General features: G+C 32.5%; 4 protein-coding genes across 6 annotated transcripts in view; 1 reads left to right on the top strand and 3 right to left on the bottom strand.

The window, feature by feature from the left end:
• On the bottom strand, positions 334 to 4,682 carry LOC109343061 (dihydropyrimidine dehydrogenase (NADP(+)), chloroplastic). 2 transcript variants are annotated; one of them, XR_002107159.1, is made up of 8 exons: positions 4,240 to 4,518; positions 2,494 to 2,760; positions 2,233 to 2,403; positions 1,793 to 1,905; positions 1,519 to 1,705; positions 994 to 1,103; positions 487 to 702; positions 334 to 437 (listed from the first exon to the last, which is right to left on the bottom strand). XR_002107159.1 is itself a non-coding variant. In XM_019581184.1 (7 exons), exons 1-7 carry the CDS (start codon positions 4,516 to 4,518, stop codon positions 546 to 548), a joined length of 1,284 nt encoding a protein of 427 aa, XP_019436729.1. In that variant the 5' UTR covers positions 4,519 to 4,682; the 3' UTR covers positions 505 to 545. The 2 variants fall into 2 exon arrangements, 1 of the variants encoding a protein (XP_019436729.1); XM_019581184.1 differs by lacking the exon at positions 334 to 437 and having other exon boundaries at positions 505 to 702; positions 4,240 to 4,682.
• Positions 6,157 to 9,097, bottom strand: LOC109343060. Of its 2 annotated transcripts, none has more exons than XM_019581182.1 (4): positions 8,923 to 9,097; positions 7,856 to 8,122; positions 7,005 to 7,226; positions 6,157 to 6,601 (listed from the first exon to the last, which is right to left on the bottom strand). In XM_019581182.1, the coding sequence occupies exons 2-4, from the start codon at positions 8,075 to 8,077 to the stop codon at positions 6,353 to 6,355; spliced, it is 693 nt and encodes a 230-aa protein (XP_019436727.1). In that variant the 5' UTR covers positions 8,078 to 8,122; positions 8,923 to 9,097; the 3' UTR covers positions 6,157 to 6,352. The 2 variants fall into 2 exon arrangements, with proteins under 2 accessions (XP_019436727.1, XP_019436728.1); XM_019581183.1 differs by having other exon boundaries at positions 7,856 to 8,127; positions 8,923 to 9,081.
• On the top strand, positions 10,822 to 14,155 carry LOC109342527 (WUSCHEL-related homeobox 1-like). The gene is made up of 4 exons (XM_019580500.1): positions 10,822 to 11,042; positions 11,455 to 11,772; positions 12,143 to 12,222; positions 12,887 to 14,155. The coding sequence occupies exons 1-4, from the start codon at positions 10,850 to 10,852 to the stop codon at positions 13,412 to 13,414; spliced, it is 1,119 nt and encodes a 372-aa protein (XP_019436045.1). The 5' UTR covers positions 10,822 to 10,849; the 3' UTR covers positions 13,415 to 14,155.
• LOC109343058 (mitogen-activated protein kinase 9-like) overlaps positions 15,130 to 18,155 on the bottom strand; it is an 8,452-nt gene continuing 5,426 nt past the window's right edge. The window contains exons 5-11 of the mRNA XM_019581176.1: positions 17,921 to 18,070; positions 17,538 to 17,693; positions 17,267 to 17,404; positions 17,096 to 17,172; positions 16,273 to 16,374; positions 15,737 to 15,908; positions 15,130 to 15,416 (exon numbers count right to left, since the gene is read on the bottom strand). Of these exons, the coding sequence (XP_019436721.1) occupies positions 15,327 to 15,416; positions 15,737 to 15,908; positions 16,273 to 16,374; positions 17,096 to 17,172; positions 17,267 to 17,404; positions 17,538 to 17,693; positions 17,921 to 18,070 (885 nt within the window). The 3' untranslated portion in view covers positions 15,130 to 15,326. The remainder of the gene's footprint in view (positions 15,417 to 15,736; positions 15,909 to 16,272; positions 16,375 to 17,095; positions 17,173 to 17,266; positions 17,405 to 17,537; positions 17,694 to 17,920; positions 18,071 to 18,155) is intronic.

Raw genomic sequence — 18,155 nt, 5'->3', positions numbered from 1 at the left:
CAAGCTAACTACTACGCATCTTATATTTATTGATTAGCTATTAGTCTATTATTACACATTATAAAAGTATCTTTTATATAAGGAAATAAATTATCATCTCCAGCTACTAAAATCATGACATATATCTTGTTTAATCATTTTTTATAAAAATATTTCAAAAACTAAATAAAACATTACATGTGTCTGGTCAGAGAAGATAAGTTATCTTCTAATATGAAGATATATTTTATAGATAAACAACATTGAGCATCTAAAAAACAAAGACATTCAATGCACAAAATTCTCTTGAGATATAGTTTGAGAAAGGAAAATGTACACACTTATCTTACTCCACAAATATAGAAGTCATAAGGTAACAACTTTATAATTGTTTTCCATAAATTTTTATTGGGAACATAACTTTCATTATTCCTTAAAAATACACCACATTGTTCTTAAAAAAAGAGATAAATCTCAATCATTATTAATAAGAAAGCATGACCCCCATTTATATGAACTAGTTAAGAGCATAGAAGAAATGTTGATTAATTTGATAGCAGCATATTTCAATTAGAAACCATGCTTTCAGTTTCTTTGACAAAACCATCTCCTGTCCAATCTTTGTCAGATTGCAAACCTTTCTTTATAGCTTTCCTCTGCCTAATTGCTTCTTGCTGTCTTTGCACCAAGTCAGTGTGAGTAGTAAAATATTGAAGAGAAGCCCTGTAATTTGTATCCAAAACAAAAAAAAGATTAGACATGTCTTCAGTTGTCGCGACCCGGTTTTCGGTTGGAAACCGGCTCTGCGAGTTGTATGTAAAACAATTTGAAACCGGTTTAGTTCAACTTCAAGGTGTGAAACTTGCATAGGAAGTCAAAATCTTAAGATGATTTAAATGAATGTAGTAATGGTTATGTTGCCCCTTTAAATTGTTGCTGTAATGACTTTTAAGATTTTGATTAGTTGTGTCTAATAGATGCAAATTTATGCAAGTTTTATGCTGAAGTTCATACCCTCTGAAATCTTCTATTGATGTGAAGTTGTGCTTTTCCATGAAGTCCTTAAGCTCAGCACTTAGTTTCTTCACAAGACCATAGCCATGCATCATAACCCCAGTGCACACCTACAGTTTAAGAAACTCTTCAGCTTAGAGATTTTATTGTCATTTCACCAAGCAGAGGAAAACAAAGAAGAAGAAAACTATAGTAAGAATTAGAAACATGAGTTAACATGAAGTTATTGTCACTAACTAAGCAACTATGTTTTTTTGAACAATTGACAATCATAAAAATTGACATCGAGCAAAATAAGTTCTATCCAACTATATATGAGTTTTGTTATTTGAACATCAAGTTTTAAATGTCGTATATGACATTGTATGCATTTATTTCTATCTCTTGCTCATTTTTTATCTACTTCGTATCACACGCATTTCAATGATACATCAAAAAGCAAATGGACGCCATATTGTCCCTATTTTGATGTTCAACAAACATTACTCTATAAATAAGGCCCGAAAATCAATTGTTCCACCATACCTGAACAGTATTTGCCCCTAGAAGAATAAATTCAGCAGCATCGCCTCCTGTCTCAACCCCACCGATGGCAGAAAGTGTGTAATTCTCACTATCAAACTCTGACTTCATCATTTTTGCAATACTCATCACCTTCCCAAGTGCTATGGGATGGACCGCCTTTGCAGAATAACCCCCCGGAGTTGAGTACCTAACAAAATTCCGGACAAATTAGATGTTTTTAAGAAGATTGAAAAAGCAAGGCAAAACTGAATTTGCATAATGTGAGATTCCAAACCCCTCAACACAAGGCTCGGGCCGCAATGTACTGAGATTGATTCCCATGACACTCATGATCGTATTTATAGCAGCTACTCCCTCGCATCCTGAACTTAGCGCAACCCTGGCCGGCTATAAGTAGAAGCATCCGCAAAATTACTGACATTATAATTATGAAGGACTGACAAAACAATACAAATCTGCAAGCTCATATGGGTCAAATAGACTTATTCAAACAGAAACCCTAACTCCTAAGCATGTGACAAGTACAAAGTCCATAAAAAATCATAACAACATTAGTGTGCATAGTGAAATCACTGGATTAGGTCCACTAAAACAAGCAAAGAAATAGAAATTTCTGAGATAACCTAAAAATTCAACAATTGAACAAGTTTCCACCTACTTCTTAAACAGAAGACAATATGATTAGAGTATAAAAGGACATGATGCAAGACAAACCTGTGAAATATCAGTTATGTTAGGAGTCATCTTAGCCCAAACAGGAACTGTAGCTTTTGCATTTACCCATCCACAAACCTCTTCCAAAAGTGCACAATCTTGCCCAACAGCTGCACCCATTTTGCGTTCCGGCATTCCATGAGGACAAGAGAAATTTATTTCAAGTGCATCCTAAAAGAGCATCGGAGGTCAGATATCAGAATTTTCAAGTTGGAATGATATTATACTTCATAAACTTATCCGAGAAAGACATCTTCTTACAACTCCACTTTGCTCAACTCGATCAATAAGCTCCTCCCAAGCAGCTTTGTTGTACTCCTCCATGATTGAAGCAATGAGAATTCTGTCAGGGTACTCTTCTTTTAGTTGCTTAAATTCTTTCAACATGATCTCAAGTGGCCGGTCACTGATAAGTTCTATGTTCTGCCACCCAATGATTTCTCCTTTGGCAGAGCCATTCGTACCACCTGCCCTTAGTCGGGCATATCTGGGAGTTACATTAATAACTTTTGCTGCATCAAGTGATACCTAACAAGAGAATAACATCAAGCAATCTTTCAAAAAGGATACAAATAATCGCTAGTGATTAGGATCAATTACAATGAAACTACTTCACTACCAAAAGAAATTAATTTCATGAACTCATCAGATTTTTTAGCAAATCCTCTCAAAATTCTCACATCACAAGTTACCTACAATTAACATTATTTCTGAGAAGAAGGTATCTTTTTTTATTTTCTAGGTGAAGAAAACATCAGAAACAGATCCAAAAAATATTAAACAGAGTACATAGTTGACTGCTTTGTGATCAGCTAAGTTCTATTAAATGGTACCAAAAGACATCCAAATAATGTAACATTTTGAAGATCCATGTTTTTTATTCTATTTGAGTTTAATATCCATTAGATCTGTATTCATGTTATAGATAGTAAGTTAAATATGACAGAAAGTGACCTTTATGAAGAAGACAATTTTCTCAACATCAACAACTAACATAATAAGCTATCAAGACTGCTATTGTAGTAATTGTTAGCATCCATTCATTCATGTGTTACAAAGATACGTGTATAAACTAATAGTTCATCTCTTCATTGTAGCAACATACACATTTCCCCCGCTTGTGTCTCTATCACTACATTGCCTAAGTCTGTTATCTTTTTCCTGGTGATCCTTGCATTCTTCAACTACTCTTTGTAAGTTGTACAGAAAAGAATACTATAGTTTCATTCTCTGGTCTCAATTCCCCCTCCGAGAATGAAAGAAAGTATAAAAGAAAAGATCCAAGAGTTCTTTCCAGATCCAGATAAAATCTGCATCTTGCATATTGAATCTACGATTATTCAAGATTGAACTAGGCAAAACTGATGATCTTTCATATTGAATCAACTATTATTCGAGATTGAACTAGGCAAAACTGATGATCTACCATGAACAAACTAGTGTCAAGTATCAATTATTTAGGCCATGTTAACAATCATTTCGCTCTCAGGTCGATAACTTACTAATGCGACCACAACGGCTCCAGAGAATACAGATGAATAACTTCACATAATGTTTTTAATAACGGAACAGACAACAATAGTTCAAAAGATCAAGCGATCAACCCTTCAGTATTTGAAGTACAAACCTAACAAAAAATGGAACTTATTTGAGACTAAAAAGATTGGTCATTTGAGTATAGTAGAACATACCATAAAAATCCAAAAGCTTCACATTTCCAGCATCAAAAAATCACAATTCAAAACACCAAATTTCAGGTACATGTGTTGCTACTATATATACTTAGAAAGTAGAAACCAAACATGTATATACTAACTACTATATATAGACAAAGCTAATGCACAAGAAAGGAGCACATCTTCTATTCCACAATATGTATCACTTCATGTGTCATGTCCTTAATTAGTTAGAAAAATAATTAATAATTAAACTTTTAACTTAAATACATTTTTTTTCAAGCACACACATCGTGAGATAGAAGATGTGCTCCCGCAAAAGAAAGCTTACAGTTTTAGCAATCACAGCACCCCATCCTTCATCAAAGGCCCTCTTCATGACAGTGTAATTGGTCCCAGGTGGACCAGACCCAATAACAAATGGGTTAGGCATGTGTAACCCATTAACAGTAACACTGAGATCGGGTCCTGTAGAAACACCTTGAGTCTCAGAAGCAAAAACTTTAAACCCAACTCTGGTGGGAACAGCATGAACCTTTTTGGTACTATTCAAGGCAAACCCAGATGCAAAATTCCCAGTTCTGATCTGGGTCATGTTCAAAGATGCCATTTTTGGATGAAACTTTTTTACTGAAGAAGATGGAAAAAGGAAAAGGGAATCTGAATCTGAGTTATGATGATCTTGCTTTGGGGACAAAGAGAACGTGGACTAATGGAATTATTATGAATTGCCGATTGCGTGTCTTTAATTGTTTGTATCGGATAAGTTACAAAGATAATTAAATAATGAGAATAAATTATATTCTTATCTACTCTATGATACATGTATAGATTTTAAATATTTTTATAGAAAATAATTAAATATGATATATCATTATTTTAAGGTATAAAAGATAGTTTATGTTCTTATAGTAGAAGATACTTTATTCTCATAAATAAATGATATTGCTATTAGTAATGTGTCATTTTTTTTAATAAATTAGACTTACACATTCTCAGCTTGAAATTACATACATATTTCTATTTTCTAGATAATGATTTAAACAATATCTTTTAAAATAATTGATGTGTTTTGTAATGAGTAAAAATAGTTAAGATATATTGACTTATATATTATTTAGAGTTATTTTATGATATACTAACTTAGTTACATTATCACATATTTTTGTTTAAAAAATCATGTGCATGAATAATTAGTGTAAGGCATGTATATAATGAAGGATAATTTTATATAGCTACAAAAAAAAATTGATTAGTTTGAATAATTTCTCTAAAAATCAGTAAGTTTAAGTTGGTCATTGTTTTGGGTTACATATTGTTTCCATTTTTTAAACCTGCATCATTCGGCTGGTTCACTAATGAATGGTTAATAATAATAATGAATTGTTTCTTTGGTACAAGGCATTCCTCTCAACTTAAAAAATGACAGCAAGTAAAACTGTTTTTGATAATTAATTAACTCTATATTTGTACGTTAAATAGAAGTGTACATCCAGCTTTTTTAGATGTTTTTGTATATATGGGTTAGTCTTTTGATGCTTTGGTGTTCATGACGTGTGACAATGACTTACAACATTTCGGCTTTGAGCATTATTGAAAATGTAGTATATCTTAATATAAGGAGATAACTTATCTTCTCCGATCATTAAATTCCTAACATATATTATATTTAATTATTTTTACAAAAATATTTCTAAAACTATACAAAACAATACATATATGATATTTTTACTTATCGGAGGATATATCCTTCATGTATGTGAGGAGGATGTCAGTTTGATTTTGTAGTTCAAAAGTTATGTTATTACTTCATTTGGTCTTAAAAAAACATCAATATAAGCAATTTTAACTTGTATCTAGTATGTTCTTTAATTAAATCCAATCAATTAATTGGTTTTTAATGAGTTTCCTTCATACATGTAAAAATCAGTTAAAATTGTTTATAAAGAGACTATGGTCTATGTATATGTATAAAAATTATGCCCCATTTTTACATACAGGTCATAGTTAACCAATATGTGTCTAAAATTCTTATATGCAATTTAATTTCTTTAGAAAATTGGTTTTACCCATTTAGGTGGTATAATGCTATTACAGTAACAGTAACTCAACTCCTCAGGCCAAATGAAAAAAATGTACTGCTCACCTAAACAAATTCATCAACAGTAAAAATAAAAAACTTGTGATCCTAAGAGAAAACAGAATAGTTAAATGAAATATAAATGACAACAAACTAGAGCTATTATGCAAAATATAAGAAGAATTGTTACTTGGCCTCTTTAAAGTTTAAACTATTGATTCTCAGGTTTTGTATAAAGTATGATATTGAATATGATCCCCATGTATTTCCTAACAATGAAATCATCATAGTTCATATAAATTTTTCACTACAATCCCAACTCCATTTATTATAATGAAGAACAGGAAGATACAGTCAACAAAAATTATCCATTTGAATCTGATTTCATGTACTTCCTAATGATATCCCAATAGTGATCGGGTTTGTACCACCTAGTTGGTTCCTTCTCCGGTGCATCCTTGTCGACTTCCTTCCTCTGTGTCAAATTCTTGTAAAGTCGTACCCATTTGTAAATGGCACGCTGTAGTCGAACGCTCTGGCCTCCACCAGAAAGATACTTGATGAAGTCCCGAGTTAGTTTTGCAAGTTCCACACCATCGTTGACACAAATATACTGGAAAAGATGTAGGATGTTATCAAATTGAGAAAAGAGAAATGGCACATTTAACCTATCAAACATGTTAATCATGTCTAAGGTAATCCTATATCACCAGTTTATTGCATATGAACATATTTCAAGCTCAACATCCTTATGCATTCTAAGGTCTTCAGCATGTAGTTCTAGATACCAGTTATTTATTCTAACGCAGTTTATATTTGCAGTCATCCATTAATTACACACAAGCACACATATTTACTACAATCCTTATAGCTTAGGCACATCACTTCATGCTTTTCCTTCACTTTTGACCCACAAAATAAATAAAAAATGCTTAACACTGATGAATAAATTAAGTGGAAGCACTATCTATGCAATTCATGTAACACAGATACAGAGAGAGAGAGAGAGAGAGTACCAGAAATATAAAGCCAATAGTTGCTAAAATGACTTGGAGAGTCTCATCCGACATCCCAGAAAACCTTCCATCCTCCGATCCACCGCGGCCACCACCTCCACCACCACGTCCTGGTGGCTTGCCCCCATTTCCACCATTTTGAATTTGCTCCCGTAATGCATCCTCTAGTGACTGTCCCTTAAGTTTTTGCGTAGTGTTCTCAAGAGATTCCCACGGGGAATTCTAATCACATTATTAGGGATTAGTATAATAAAGAAAAGATTCAAACAAAAAATGGACCTAAAAATATTATAATCAGAGAAGAAAGCTAAGAGCATCTAAGCTACCCTGATTCCCTACTTGCATCCCCAAGAACATGCAGGTTCAAAATAGAAAGAAAGCTTGAGATTCATTAAAAAGAAAAGGTTGCTTCAAATCCATCTGCTTGTTTTGGCACTAGTTACGAATTTAGCCTTTCAAAAAGTAGCTAAACAATTTATGTATTATACTTCAAATCCTAGAAGCAGTCTTTCCGCTTCTGGGGGCAAAGCCGCGTATATCTACTCTCAAACTCACTAGGTGGGAGCTTCGCGCACTGGGCCGTCCTTTTTGTTTAGCCTTAACTAGTAACTCCATCCAGTTCCGTGTCCTTTACTGGATCTGGATGTTTCTCAGCACATTATTAATAGTTACAGTAGAAATATTGCCAGTTGAGGCAGCACAAATTAGCTTAAGATCCAACCAATAGCTTAAGGAAAGAGATATTAATAAGTTTCCTCAGAGAGCATTAAAGGATTACTAAGATTCCATAATATAACAACACAACTGATAAAAGCAAAATGCATAGTATAACTCAACTAAAGGGGTGTTACCTCATTATTATTTTCCATCATTCCTTTTCCACCGGCTAAACAAACATGGAGAGGTCGCCGAGACTTTAAAATAGGCATACATTGCAAGCCAGATGAAAGATTTGCTCCCGGGCTCAAGGATATCCTAGAAGATACACATGATTTAGAAGGTGAAAGATGTGCCTGAGATTTATTTTTGGCATAAATCCTAGGCAGGCACGGGGTAACTCGGATGGTGTTCATCTTCTTCAACTAATTCAGGAACCCCAACCTTCACACATTACACTCCTGCACTACATAAAAGTATGCTTTGTTAAGTCAGTTAGTTTAGCTAAATGGTAGCTGAAAGAGATGAGAACTTTGTAAATTAAATCTGATCAGAATTCAGATTTTACATATCAGACAATGTAATCATGCAAATAAGTTGATAAAATGTAGCACAATATTAAGCAAAAATATAAGTTGATAGAATGTGTTTCAACCTGATACTTTAAGGGCATTTGCAAGTTCAGTTTTGGAGGGGAATAAAGGGAAAAGGAAGGCTCCAAAGTCATATCACAAGTGTATTTTGTGACCTGAAGCCTTTCATTCCCATTACTTCCCTTCCAAAAGTCAACTCGCAAACAGACACTAAAACGGTGGTCAGACTGGTGCAAGAGGCTCCAATTTCGGTACGATAAATGTACTCAATTTTATCCTAGCTGCTGTTTCCATCCTGATACTTTATCGATACATTTTTTCATTGGTTTTCAAGTGCTAGCGTTGGTGCAGGGATTTGACGTTGGCAGTGTTCCACCTTTAGGATTCTAAATTTTTATTGAATTTTCCAAATTAATCTAAACTGAGAAAGTTTACAAATTCAGAAATTGAATAGCATCGATTTAATTCAATTTAATTTTATATTACCCTAAAATTTTGAAACAAATCATCCAAACACTTCCCAAATAAGTCACTCACACCTTAGACATTAAAAAACTCAAACAAACAGTGAAGGATAAAACCAAACAAACAAAAATCATAGAATTTTCAGTGCATATTCATAAACAAAAAAAAGTAAAATTGAGCGTAGAAAAAGCCAAATAACATACCTAGGTTGTTCCACCACAGTGAGGACACAACAACAAAATTGACTCGCGAGTTAAGAAAGAAATAACTGAATAGTTGAACGAAACTACTTTTTTTCCTTCCAATTTGAACAAAGAGAGAAGTTTAGAGAGAAAAGCAATGATAGTTAAAGTAGTTTGATCAGAGAGATTCAGAGAAGTGGGTTCTAGAAGTTTCTGGTCAAAACGACACGCACGTGGTTTTAAGCAATGTCGTTTACCTTATTTGACCCATACGGGTTGGGCTCTGGGATTCTATCTCGGCCCGGCCCATACCAGTGGCCAAACATTTGCACTTCGATTCTGGCACACTGACACCACTGCATTTATTTATATCTTTACTCGCAATAATTTATTATTTTAAATTATGTCCCAAATTATGTTTTTGACAAATGATATTAAAATAGAAATAAGAAAAAAAATATTTGACTTTTTTTAATTAAAATAATATATTTTTGTTAGTCCAAGACATGATTTTTTGATATCATTTGACAGTGCAGATTGTTGCCATTGTTTTACATGATATTATTATTGCTATTGAAAAGTTGTCGAGGCAATTTGGATTGAGAATTAGTGTGAAAGGCACAAGACATGAGAAAACAATAAAGGAGAAAGGTTAAAAGACTTATGATAACCCTCATCATCATCGTTATGTCTTTTTTCATTCTCTTCTCCCAAAAAATCTACCCTTCTCACTTTCTTCCATGTTAAACTAATATATGTTTTTATTGGTTCGGAAAAGACCATATAGGATATGATATTAGATAATAGATTATGTTCCTTATTTCCATCCACTAATAATTATTGGGTTTTTCAGCCATGTTTAGAATGACTTTGCCTTGGAATTTTCTTAAGGCATATAGTAGTAATCTACATGAATTTTATTAATACACTAATTTTTAATCATCATATCATAAAAAATTTAAAAATAATTTATATTAGTAGTCAAATATCTAACACAATATAACATTAAGTACTATTTTTTAATATATAAATTTATATTTTGAATAAATTAAAGTAAGTCATTAAACTTACATTAAAATTTTAAAAGTGACATTCCTACACTTTTTCATTTACCTTTCTTTATGATTTTACTATATCTTCTTAAGCTAACAAACACAATACTTGTATAATTATTCATCAAAAAAAGTTTCTTTAAAAAACAATAATAGGAAATAAAAAAGAGTTTGAAAATATCATTTCTTCTCTCAACACACAAATTGATCAACGACAAATATTTATTGTCCAAAATCATATTCTAAATCATATATTATATTAATGAAAATATACATATCAATTAAATAATTTAAATATTTATTATTATCTTAGTTTTTTTTTGTTATCATTGGTGTGAGAGAAGATTTAAGACCGAAAAATAGACCTTTATTACTTTAATGCAAATATATATGGTTCACAATTTCAACCCAACCCAAATTTTCTCTACCATGATTTTTGCCTTATTTGCATGGACATTTCCTATAAAACTGTGTGTATTTTTCATTTCAAGTAGCTAAGAGTTTCCATTTTCTGGTCCACCATTCACAAAACCTTGCATGCTACACTACATTACACTGTAAACTCTCACTTTTTTCCTTCTCCTCTATCTCTTTGTTTTGTTTTGTTTTTTCAACTTCAACACCATTGTGGTACTCTTTCATTTCAATTCCCATTACTAAGTCACAAGATAGAGACAGAAACAAAGAAAAACCTATTTAAAGCACTCTCACTTTATATACATAACATACCCTTTATTATATATATTCCCTTTCATTAGGACTAATCCTATGTATACATATCATCTTTCTGTCACAACTTTTTTACTACACAAAAGAGTGACCAAACCCTAAATATTGCTTCATTGGCCTCTATATATAGGTTGGAGGTTGCAGCAACTATAGCTATAACTACCAAAATGTGGATGATGGGTTATGATGAAGATGGTGAGTTCAACATGGTGGATCCTTCATTCCATGAAAGGAAACTCAGGACTCTAATGCCAAGGCCAATGACTAATTATCCTAATAACACTTCAACAACAGCAACAATCACTCCTTGCTTAAATCTTATTCATGGCAATGACTTATTTTCACAATATCACCATCTTGGTATGTTGTTTTTACACTTTTTTCCTCTCTTTCTTTTACTGTCTAGTTGGATATGTTGTTTTCATCTGTTTGTAATTTCTCTTTTAGAGATGGAAAAATGATCATCTCATACCCCTTTTCTCCAACACCATCTTTCATGCTTACTTTATAACCATTATCATTGATTAACATATATCTACTGTTGTTTACAAAGCAAAATTCACTTTGGTCAAAGATTATAAAATTGGTGCATAAAAAAGTGTGATGAAAAATAATGTGAGAATATCATTTTTGGTTATGTATATAAGTTATAACACTTGGTGTTAGACCTTATGTTTGTTGTTTATTATTTCTGAGAAAATAATCCTTATTTTTTTTCCAAAATTTTAATCTTTATAAGATTTTGAATATGAACTTATAGCAACAATGGCAGATCATAGCAGGAGAGATCAGTTCAATTTTGTTCCACCAGTTGTGGTGAGTTCTAGGTGGAATCCAACTCCAGAACAGCTAAGAGAACTTGAAGAATTGTATAGAAGAGGAACAAGAACACCATCTGCAGAACAAATTCAACACATCACTGCACAGCTTAGAAGGTTTGGTAAGATTGAAGGGAAGAATGTTTTCTATTGGTTTCAAAATCACAAAGCCAGAGAAAGGCAGAAGCGCCGCCGTCAAATGGAATCTGCTGCTGCTGATCATGGTGATCATCACCACCATGATTCTGACACTCCACAGAAAAAGGAATTAAGTAACACCCCACATACCCTTCTTTACTTCTTAGTTCATAATATATTTTTTATGAAAAATGACATTTTCACTTATTTTTTATATACCTTATAAATTTATTTTATAACTACTGATCACATTTTTGTTTTGGAAATATCTACTGGTAAATAATTAATGATTGTAAGATAGGTGCAAAAAATGGTGTGACTAAATTGAATCTGTGAATATCATTACTCTATTTTGATAACAAAGATAGAATAAACTATGAGTATTTTGAATCTTCTCTGATACTTAGGGTTTTAATGTATGACTTATATTCCTTTGAGTTTTGTTTGTTAGAGATCTGAAAAGTTGTATTTCTGAATTTTTTTCTCTGTTTAATCTGTCTACAGCTGCAAGTAGAACAGTGTTTGAAGTTGAACAGACCAAGAACTGGGTACCCTCTACACATTGCACTAGTACTCTTGGAGAGGTGAGTCTAATATATCATATCTTGCTGTGCCTTTATTCTTGGAATTCATTCATAGACTAAACTGAACTAAACCCTTTTATTTTTCAACTTATGATTCACTTAATTGATCAAAAATTCATAAGCATTCATTAAGAGGGTAATTATTTGCATATGATTAGAGTTAGAGGTATGCACTGTAGCTGCTATATGAAAAGGACTCTAAGAAAAGCTTTGTTTGTTGGGAAATGAAAAGGATCTAAAAGCTGCATTCCTTCCTTTCTGTCGGGTCTGTTGTTATGAAACTTAGCTGGGCTATTGGAGATTGTGCTTGTTCATTGATTTAGGTATCAAGTAGTTTGTAGGGCACCCCATAATATTCTATGCAATTGAGCACCCTTTATAATGGAAAAGACCAACTTCACCCTACTATAATTTCACTTCACTATAAGAGCGTGAGAGTTTTTATTTGGAAAAGAAATCTTCTTTATCCACTATTTTATGTTTCTTATTCTTTAACTAGTATCTTTAATATAAAAAAATTATTTTTTTTCTTCCTCTTTATATACACGCACTTTAAATTAACAAAGATGTATATTGTACTTTGTTGTGCATAAAATATTTTGTTTTTGCTATATAGCATGTTAGAGTTTTCATGAGTTTGCATGCCTGCAATTAAAATCTACAGGAATCTGTCTCAATACAAATGGCAGAAAAAGCAGAAAATGCAGTGTGTAAAACATATGGATGGCTCCAATTCAATGAGAGGGAATTACAACAAAGAAGAAACTTTATGGAAAAGAATGACACATGTCATGTGATGCAGTTTTCTTGTCCTTCTCCTGCACCTGCCACCAACCTCATAAACACCCCTCCTTATTGTAATAATAATAATAATGCATCAAACACAACAGTAACAACAAGAACAATGGACCCTACAAATCACATTAAGACACATAATGATCTTAGCTTCTTTATTTCACCTCAGAGAGAAAATGGTGTTATCCACTTAAGTAGTTATAGCAACAACAGTATTGAATATGATGATCATAACTGTGTGGAATCTAATCAAACACTTCAACTTTTCCCTCTAAGGAATGGTGATGGAAGCTGCAGCCATAACATTAATGATAAAGTGACTGAGATATCTGCCTCAGCAATGAATGCTAACTTGGCCCCTAGCCAGTTTTTTGAGTTCCTTCCATTGAAAAATTAACTAGAGAGACATATTACTTGCTATGTTTGTAACATGATGAAGGAAGAATTACTTTGGTGTTGTTTATTTGTTGGAAAATGGTACTGCTTTTATTGTTAGTGATGTTATGTTTCAAGGAATTGGTGCTGTAATAGGACACTGAATTTGAATGGAAGGTATTTTTGACTTTACCTTATAATGCTTTTGGACTATGTTGGTTGAATCAAAAGAAGTATTTATCTAATTATTTATATATTTAAAAGGGCTTATGTAATAGGCCTCATTGAAGTAACTTGAAATACATGTCTGCATGTGGGTTCTGATATGAGAAAGGTGGTATTAATGAAGAATGTATCTTTGATATGAGTGGTTTGATTTGAAACATAATATCTGAAACTGGAATAAGATGTGACAAGGTTGGATGTTGAAGTAACCATGATTTTGGGTTGGAGAATTATTTTGTTCTTTTGTTACATACATGGAAATATTGTGCTGTTTTTTATATATGCTATGCCCTACCTATCATTTATTTAATTCTAATGAGTGAACTTTATAGTGCACTTTATAGCAATGAAGAGATCACATGTTGAAAGAGAAGGAGACAGCACAAGTTGCATTTAAAGTAATGTTCAAAGGTTCAATTGAAAGATGGTTTGAATTTCATATAAAATAATGTCAAACCAAACAGCTATAAATATATGTGTGTGCATGGTGGACATGCTTTCATTTAGAACATTCTTTACCTTTCTTTCCTCTTATAGCTTAATGATTCTATATTATAACCATGGCTGGAATTTTGAATTTAATAGTATGAAAATAAACACTATTTTTAGTGTGGTTTTCCCATATAATTACTTTGAAAAATTAATCCACCCCAATATTTTTATTTTAAAATGTTATTTTCTCATCTTTTTAGGTACCCACCCTATTATTAGGATGAACTAACATTTGAAACTAGGTCAAATTTATTCTTCTTATTAGTCCTCTATTAAGTGATAAAACTACACTGTGTATCTACCAATACCACATCAACTTTGTGAGTTTTGTTTTCTTGCCAAAATAAATAAATAATAACATATTCAAAAATTACTTATGTAGTTCTTCATTTAGTGAGATTTCTTGTGTTTGCTCCCTTACCTAGACAAAAACTCTAATCCTTTGAGAAGTCATATAGTAGTAATTAATTAAGGAAGGGTTTATAATGAAGATAAGTTCCATTTTTCAAAACCCAAAGGGCTAAGACTAAGACGTGTCACTTAAGAATCATACATTACGTGATACTATTTATATGACTGGTTAGTAAAATATTTAACTATTAAAATTTTAAATTAAACATTTTTTCAGTCAATCATATTCAATGATACATAGAATGACATACTATGTGGGACAACACATGTGTTCAAGCGGAAAAGAAGATCATAGTATTATCACTACAGCCATTGAAGCTGTGAGTGTGGGACCATAATTTTTAACAATATATATATATATATATATATATATATATATATATATATATATATATATATATATATATATATATATATATATATATATATATATATATATATATATATATATATATATATATTGTATGTCCATGCATAATAGAAACTTAACTTAACTTAGAACAAAAATTGATTTATTGTAACATGACTTTATGCTTATAAACTTCTAAAGATATAATTTTGATGCTGATAGAAGGAATATTCCTCCCATCATTACATTACTTGCAGCAATAATACAACATGGTAGTTCATAACAATTGAGTCACCCTATATTTAGCTTCTACCTAAGAAGAAAAAAAGAATGTAGGATTTCTATGCAGTCTTTCCATGCCAGCAGCAAGCACAATTTCATGCTGTCTTTATAGAAAGGGGCATAGCATTGAATTAAAGCTTCAAAATCTTTATGATATTTTGATCAAAATTATGAATTAACCATGGTTGAAATAAGCATTGAGGGCAACAACTTTTTGTGTTAACTCATCCACTGTCTCATCACTGATCTCAGTAATTGGCTCTTCCTATAGAAAAAGGAATACCATCAACATGGTTAGTAGAGAAATGTAATCAAATTTTCAAAGAGTGTAAATATGAATATAAACACAACATGCTGTTAATTGTGTGTACTTATATACAAAGAAAATAAGGTAGACAAATGAAAATTTTGAATGAAAAAACTGCAGCATATGGAAAGGACTAATTTATAAGGTTTCTCACAAGTAGAACACAGAAATAATAATAAATATTGCATGTTCTAAAGATGCCAAAATCTCCATTTTATTCAACCCAAGGATAGCATACATATTCCAAGTACCATGCACTTGAAAGGAGAGTTAGCTACCTCTGATTCTTTACTTTGTTTCATGCCTATACATCTTGAAGTAATGCTGGCACTCTTCGCTAGATTACGTGGATCTGTGTTTCCAGAATTGTTCACATCAGATCCTGGAGGATTCTGAAGATTTGATCCATTGCTTTGATTATTTCCATCCTTGGGAGTAGCAACTCGCTCTCTGAAAAATGTGAAATTGAAATAGTACATGCATTAGTCTTCGAAGGTGCCAGAGACAAGGTTCGCAGGCATAACTGTCATACTCATTACAACAACAACCAAACCTTAATAATGATGTAGATTAAAATTTAAAACCTATGTCATAGAGGCTTCGTTGTTGTTAAGTTGTTGTAAGATTTAAAACCTATGATTGTAGTAAAAGTAGACAAAATAAGCCGCCAAAAGAACACGGTGGAAACGTTGTAGTTCAGTGTGCAAGTCAGGTAATCTGGTATTTGAACAGGTTCACAAGTTTGGATCTATAAAATACCACTAATTGGAGCCTAGACATTGCCAAGAAACCCAGATTCTTCAACAAAACTTACCTAGGTAAGGAGACATGTTGTCTCAGTAATGGAGTATTTCGTTCACCTTTGGCATTATGCTCCTCAAGATGTGCAAATTGTCGCTTGAACCGATCAACCCCACTGCGCAACAAGATAACATAGTTACTTAGTGATAACCCAAGGATGCAACACTATTAAAGAACACATATTCCATTGTTTTTAGAAGACATCCATAACACAAACATTTAGGAGTTAAAACTTTAACTTGCACAAGAATCACAAACAATAACTTATATTTAGCAGGAATTGAAATTTTAGTAGTACGGCAAAAGAAACACGCACGCCAGTGTTTTGCTAATTGAATCTCTAGATCTGTATGGGAAATTGCATGAAAAGATTCAACAGAACCTTGGTACAACAATAATAAGTATATAGAAGGAATGCTGACAAGTATTATAAAATTGGCATCTAAAAAGCATATAAAAAAGCTAACTGAAGATCTTGTTTTATTTATGACCTAACATGCCTAGAGGCAAGGCAAACATTTCACCCATGAACATCTGCATTCATATATGCATCAAGCCATCAACTTTCAAATGCATAGGCTATTTAGGGAGCAAAAACTACAGCCGAAAACAAATTTATGATTCTAGGTTTGTAGGCTCATGGTACCATGTTAAGAGAGAAAGGACCATAAAGTCTGTTAATGAATCAGTGGATTACACTATATATCTTCTAGTATTGTATCTTTAGTGGTGAGAAATATGATAAGACAGAGACTGGACCTACAACAACGAATATACATAAAAAGGGAATAAAGAAAGAAAGAAATAAACTGGATTTCTCCGAGCTACAGCTTTACCTCGGATACATGAAGCTTGTTGTTAGATCTCCCCCGCGAAGATATTCCTCGAGCATTTGGGGATGATACTCTAAAATCTGTTTAGATCGAAACAAATGTAGAACTGAATATTAACAAGGCACAGAGAAGGCAGAATAACAAAGCAAGAATCATTGAAACATAAGGCCATACCTCTCGATAAATCAACTCTCTAACATCATCTTTGGTCAATTTCCTTTTCTCAAACTCAAACTCCAGTTTGGAAATGGGTTGAGTGGATGGTTCACGTTCCACATTCGACAAACCATGGAAGTAAGGATCAGCTAATGCCTGCAATCTCAAGCATAACAAACAAATAAGGAACATAGGAAATTGTAACTTCACAAATATCTTAAAACATGTTTCATTCAGTACATTAAACGAAATTGCCCTTTGGAAATTATCTAGGTAACTGAAGATCAACCTCTTCAGCTGTTGGACGGTCTTTAGGATCAAATGCAATTAAACGCTGCAGCAAAATAAGAGCCGACGGATCTGCATTAGGAAATTTTTTGGAGAATGGAACTGGTTGCTTTTTTCGCATGCTACTAAGATACCTTCTAGCTTTCTCATTCCGAATCTGTGAAATTAAGATTAAAAATCATTTATGAGAAGACAAGGGAGAGGAAGTAAATTAAGCTTGAATTATTACAACAAATCATAAGATAGATCTTCAAAACATAAGATGGGAAGAATTTTAAAACAGAAAAAATACAAGTTCAGAATTAAGATCATTATTTATTATGGCATGTCACAAACTTGTCTATGGATGTTAGAAATTGCAAAGTAGATTTTGGATAAACTAACCCTCGAAATGGATTCATCAGGAGGAGTACCAAGCAAATCAGTCATGAGATCCAATTGGTGCACCACATTTTTACCAGGAAACAATGGCTTTCCAGTTAGCATTTCTGCAAATATGCATCCAATGCTCCAAATATCAATTCCGGGGGTATACTGCAAAAGACAAGTATTTAAATTACACAGATAATTCAATACTTCAAGTATATTTAACTTCTTACATCCTACACAGCCCAGGTAG

Source organism: Lupinus angustifolius, chromosome LG03 (genome assembly GCF_001865875.1).
Source record: "Lupinus angustifolius cultivar Tanjil chromosome LG03, LupAngTanjil_v1.0, whole genome shotgun sequence".
In the NCBI taxonomy this organism is placed as follows: domain Eukaryota; kingdom Viridiplantae; phylum Streptophyta; class Magnoliopsida; order Fabales; family Fabaceae; genus Lupinus; species Lupinus angustifolius.
Note: the sequence above shows the minus strand (reverse complement) of the source record. Positions and strands in the feature narration are given on the sequence as shown.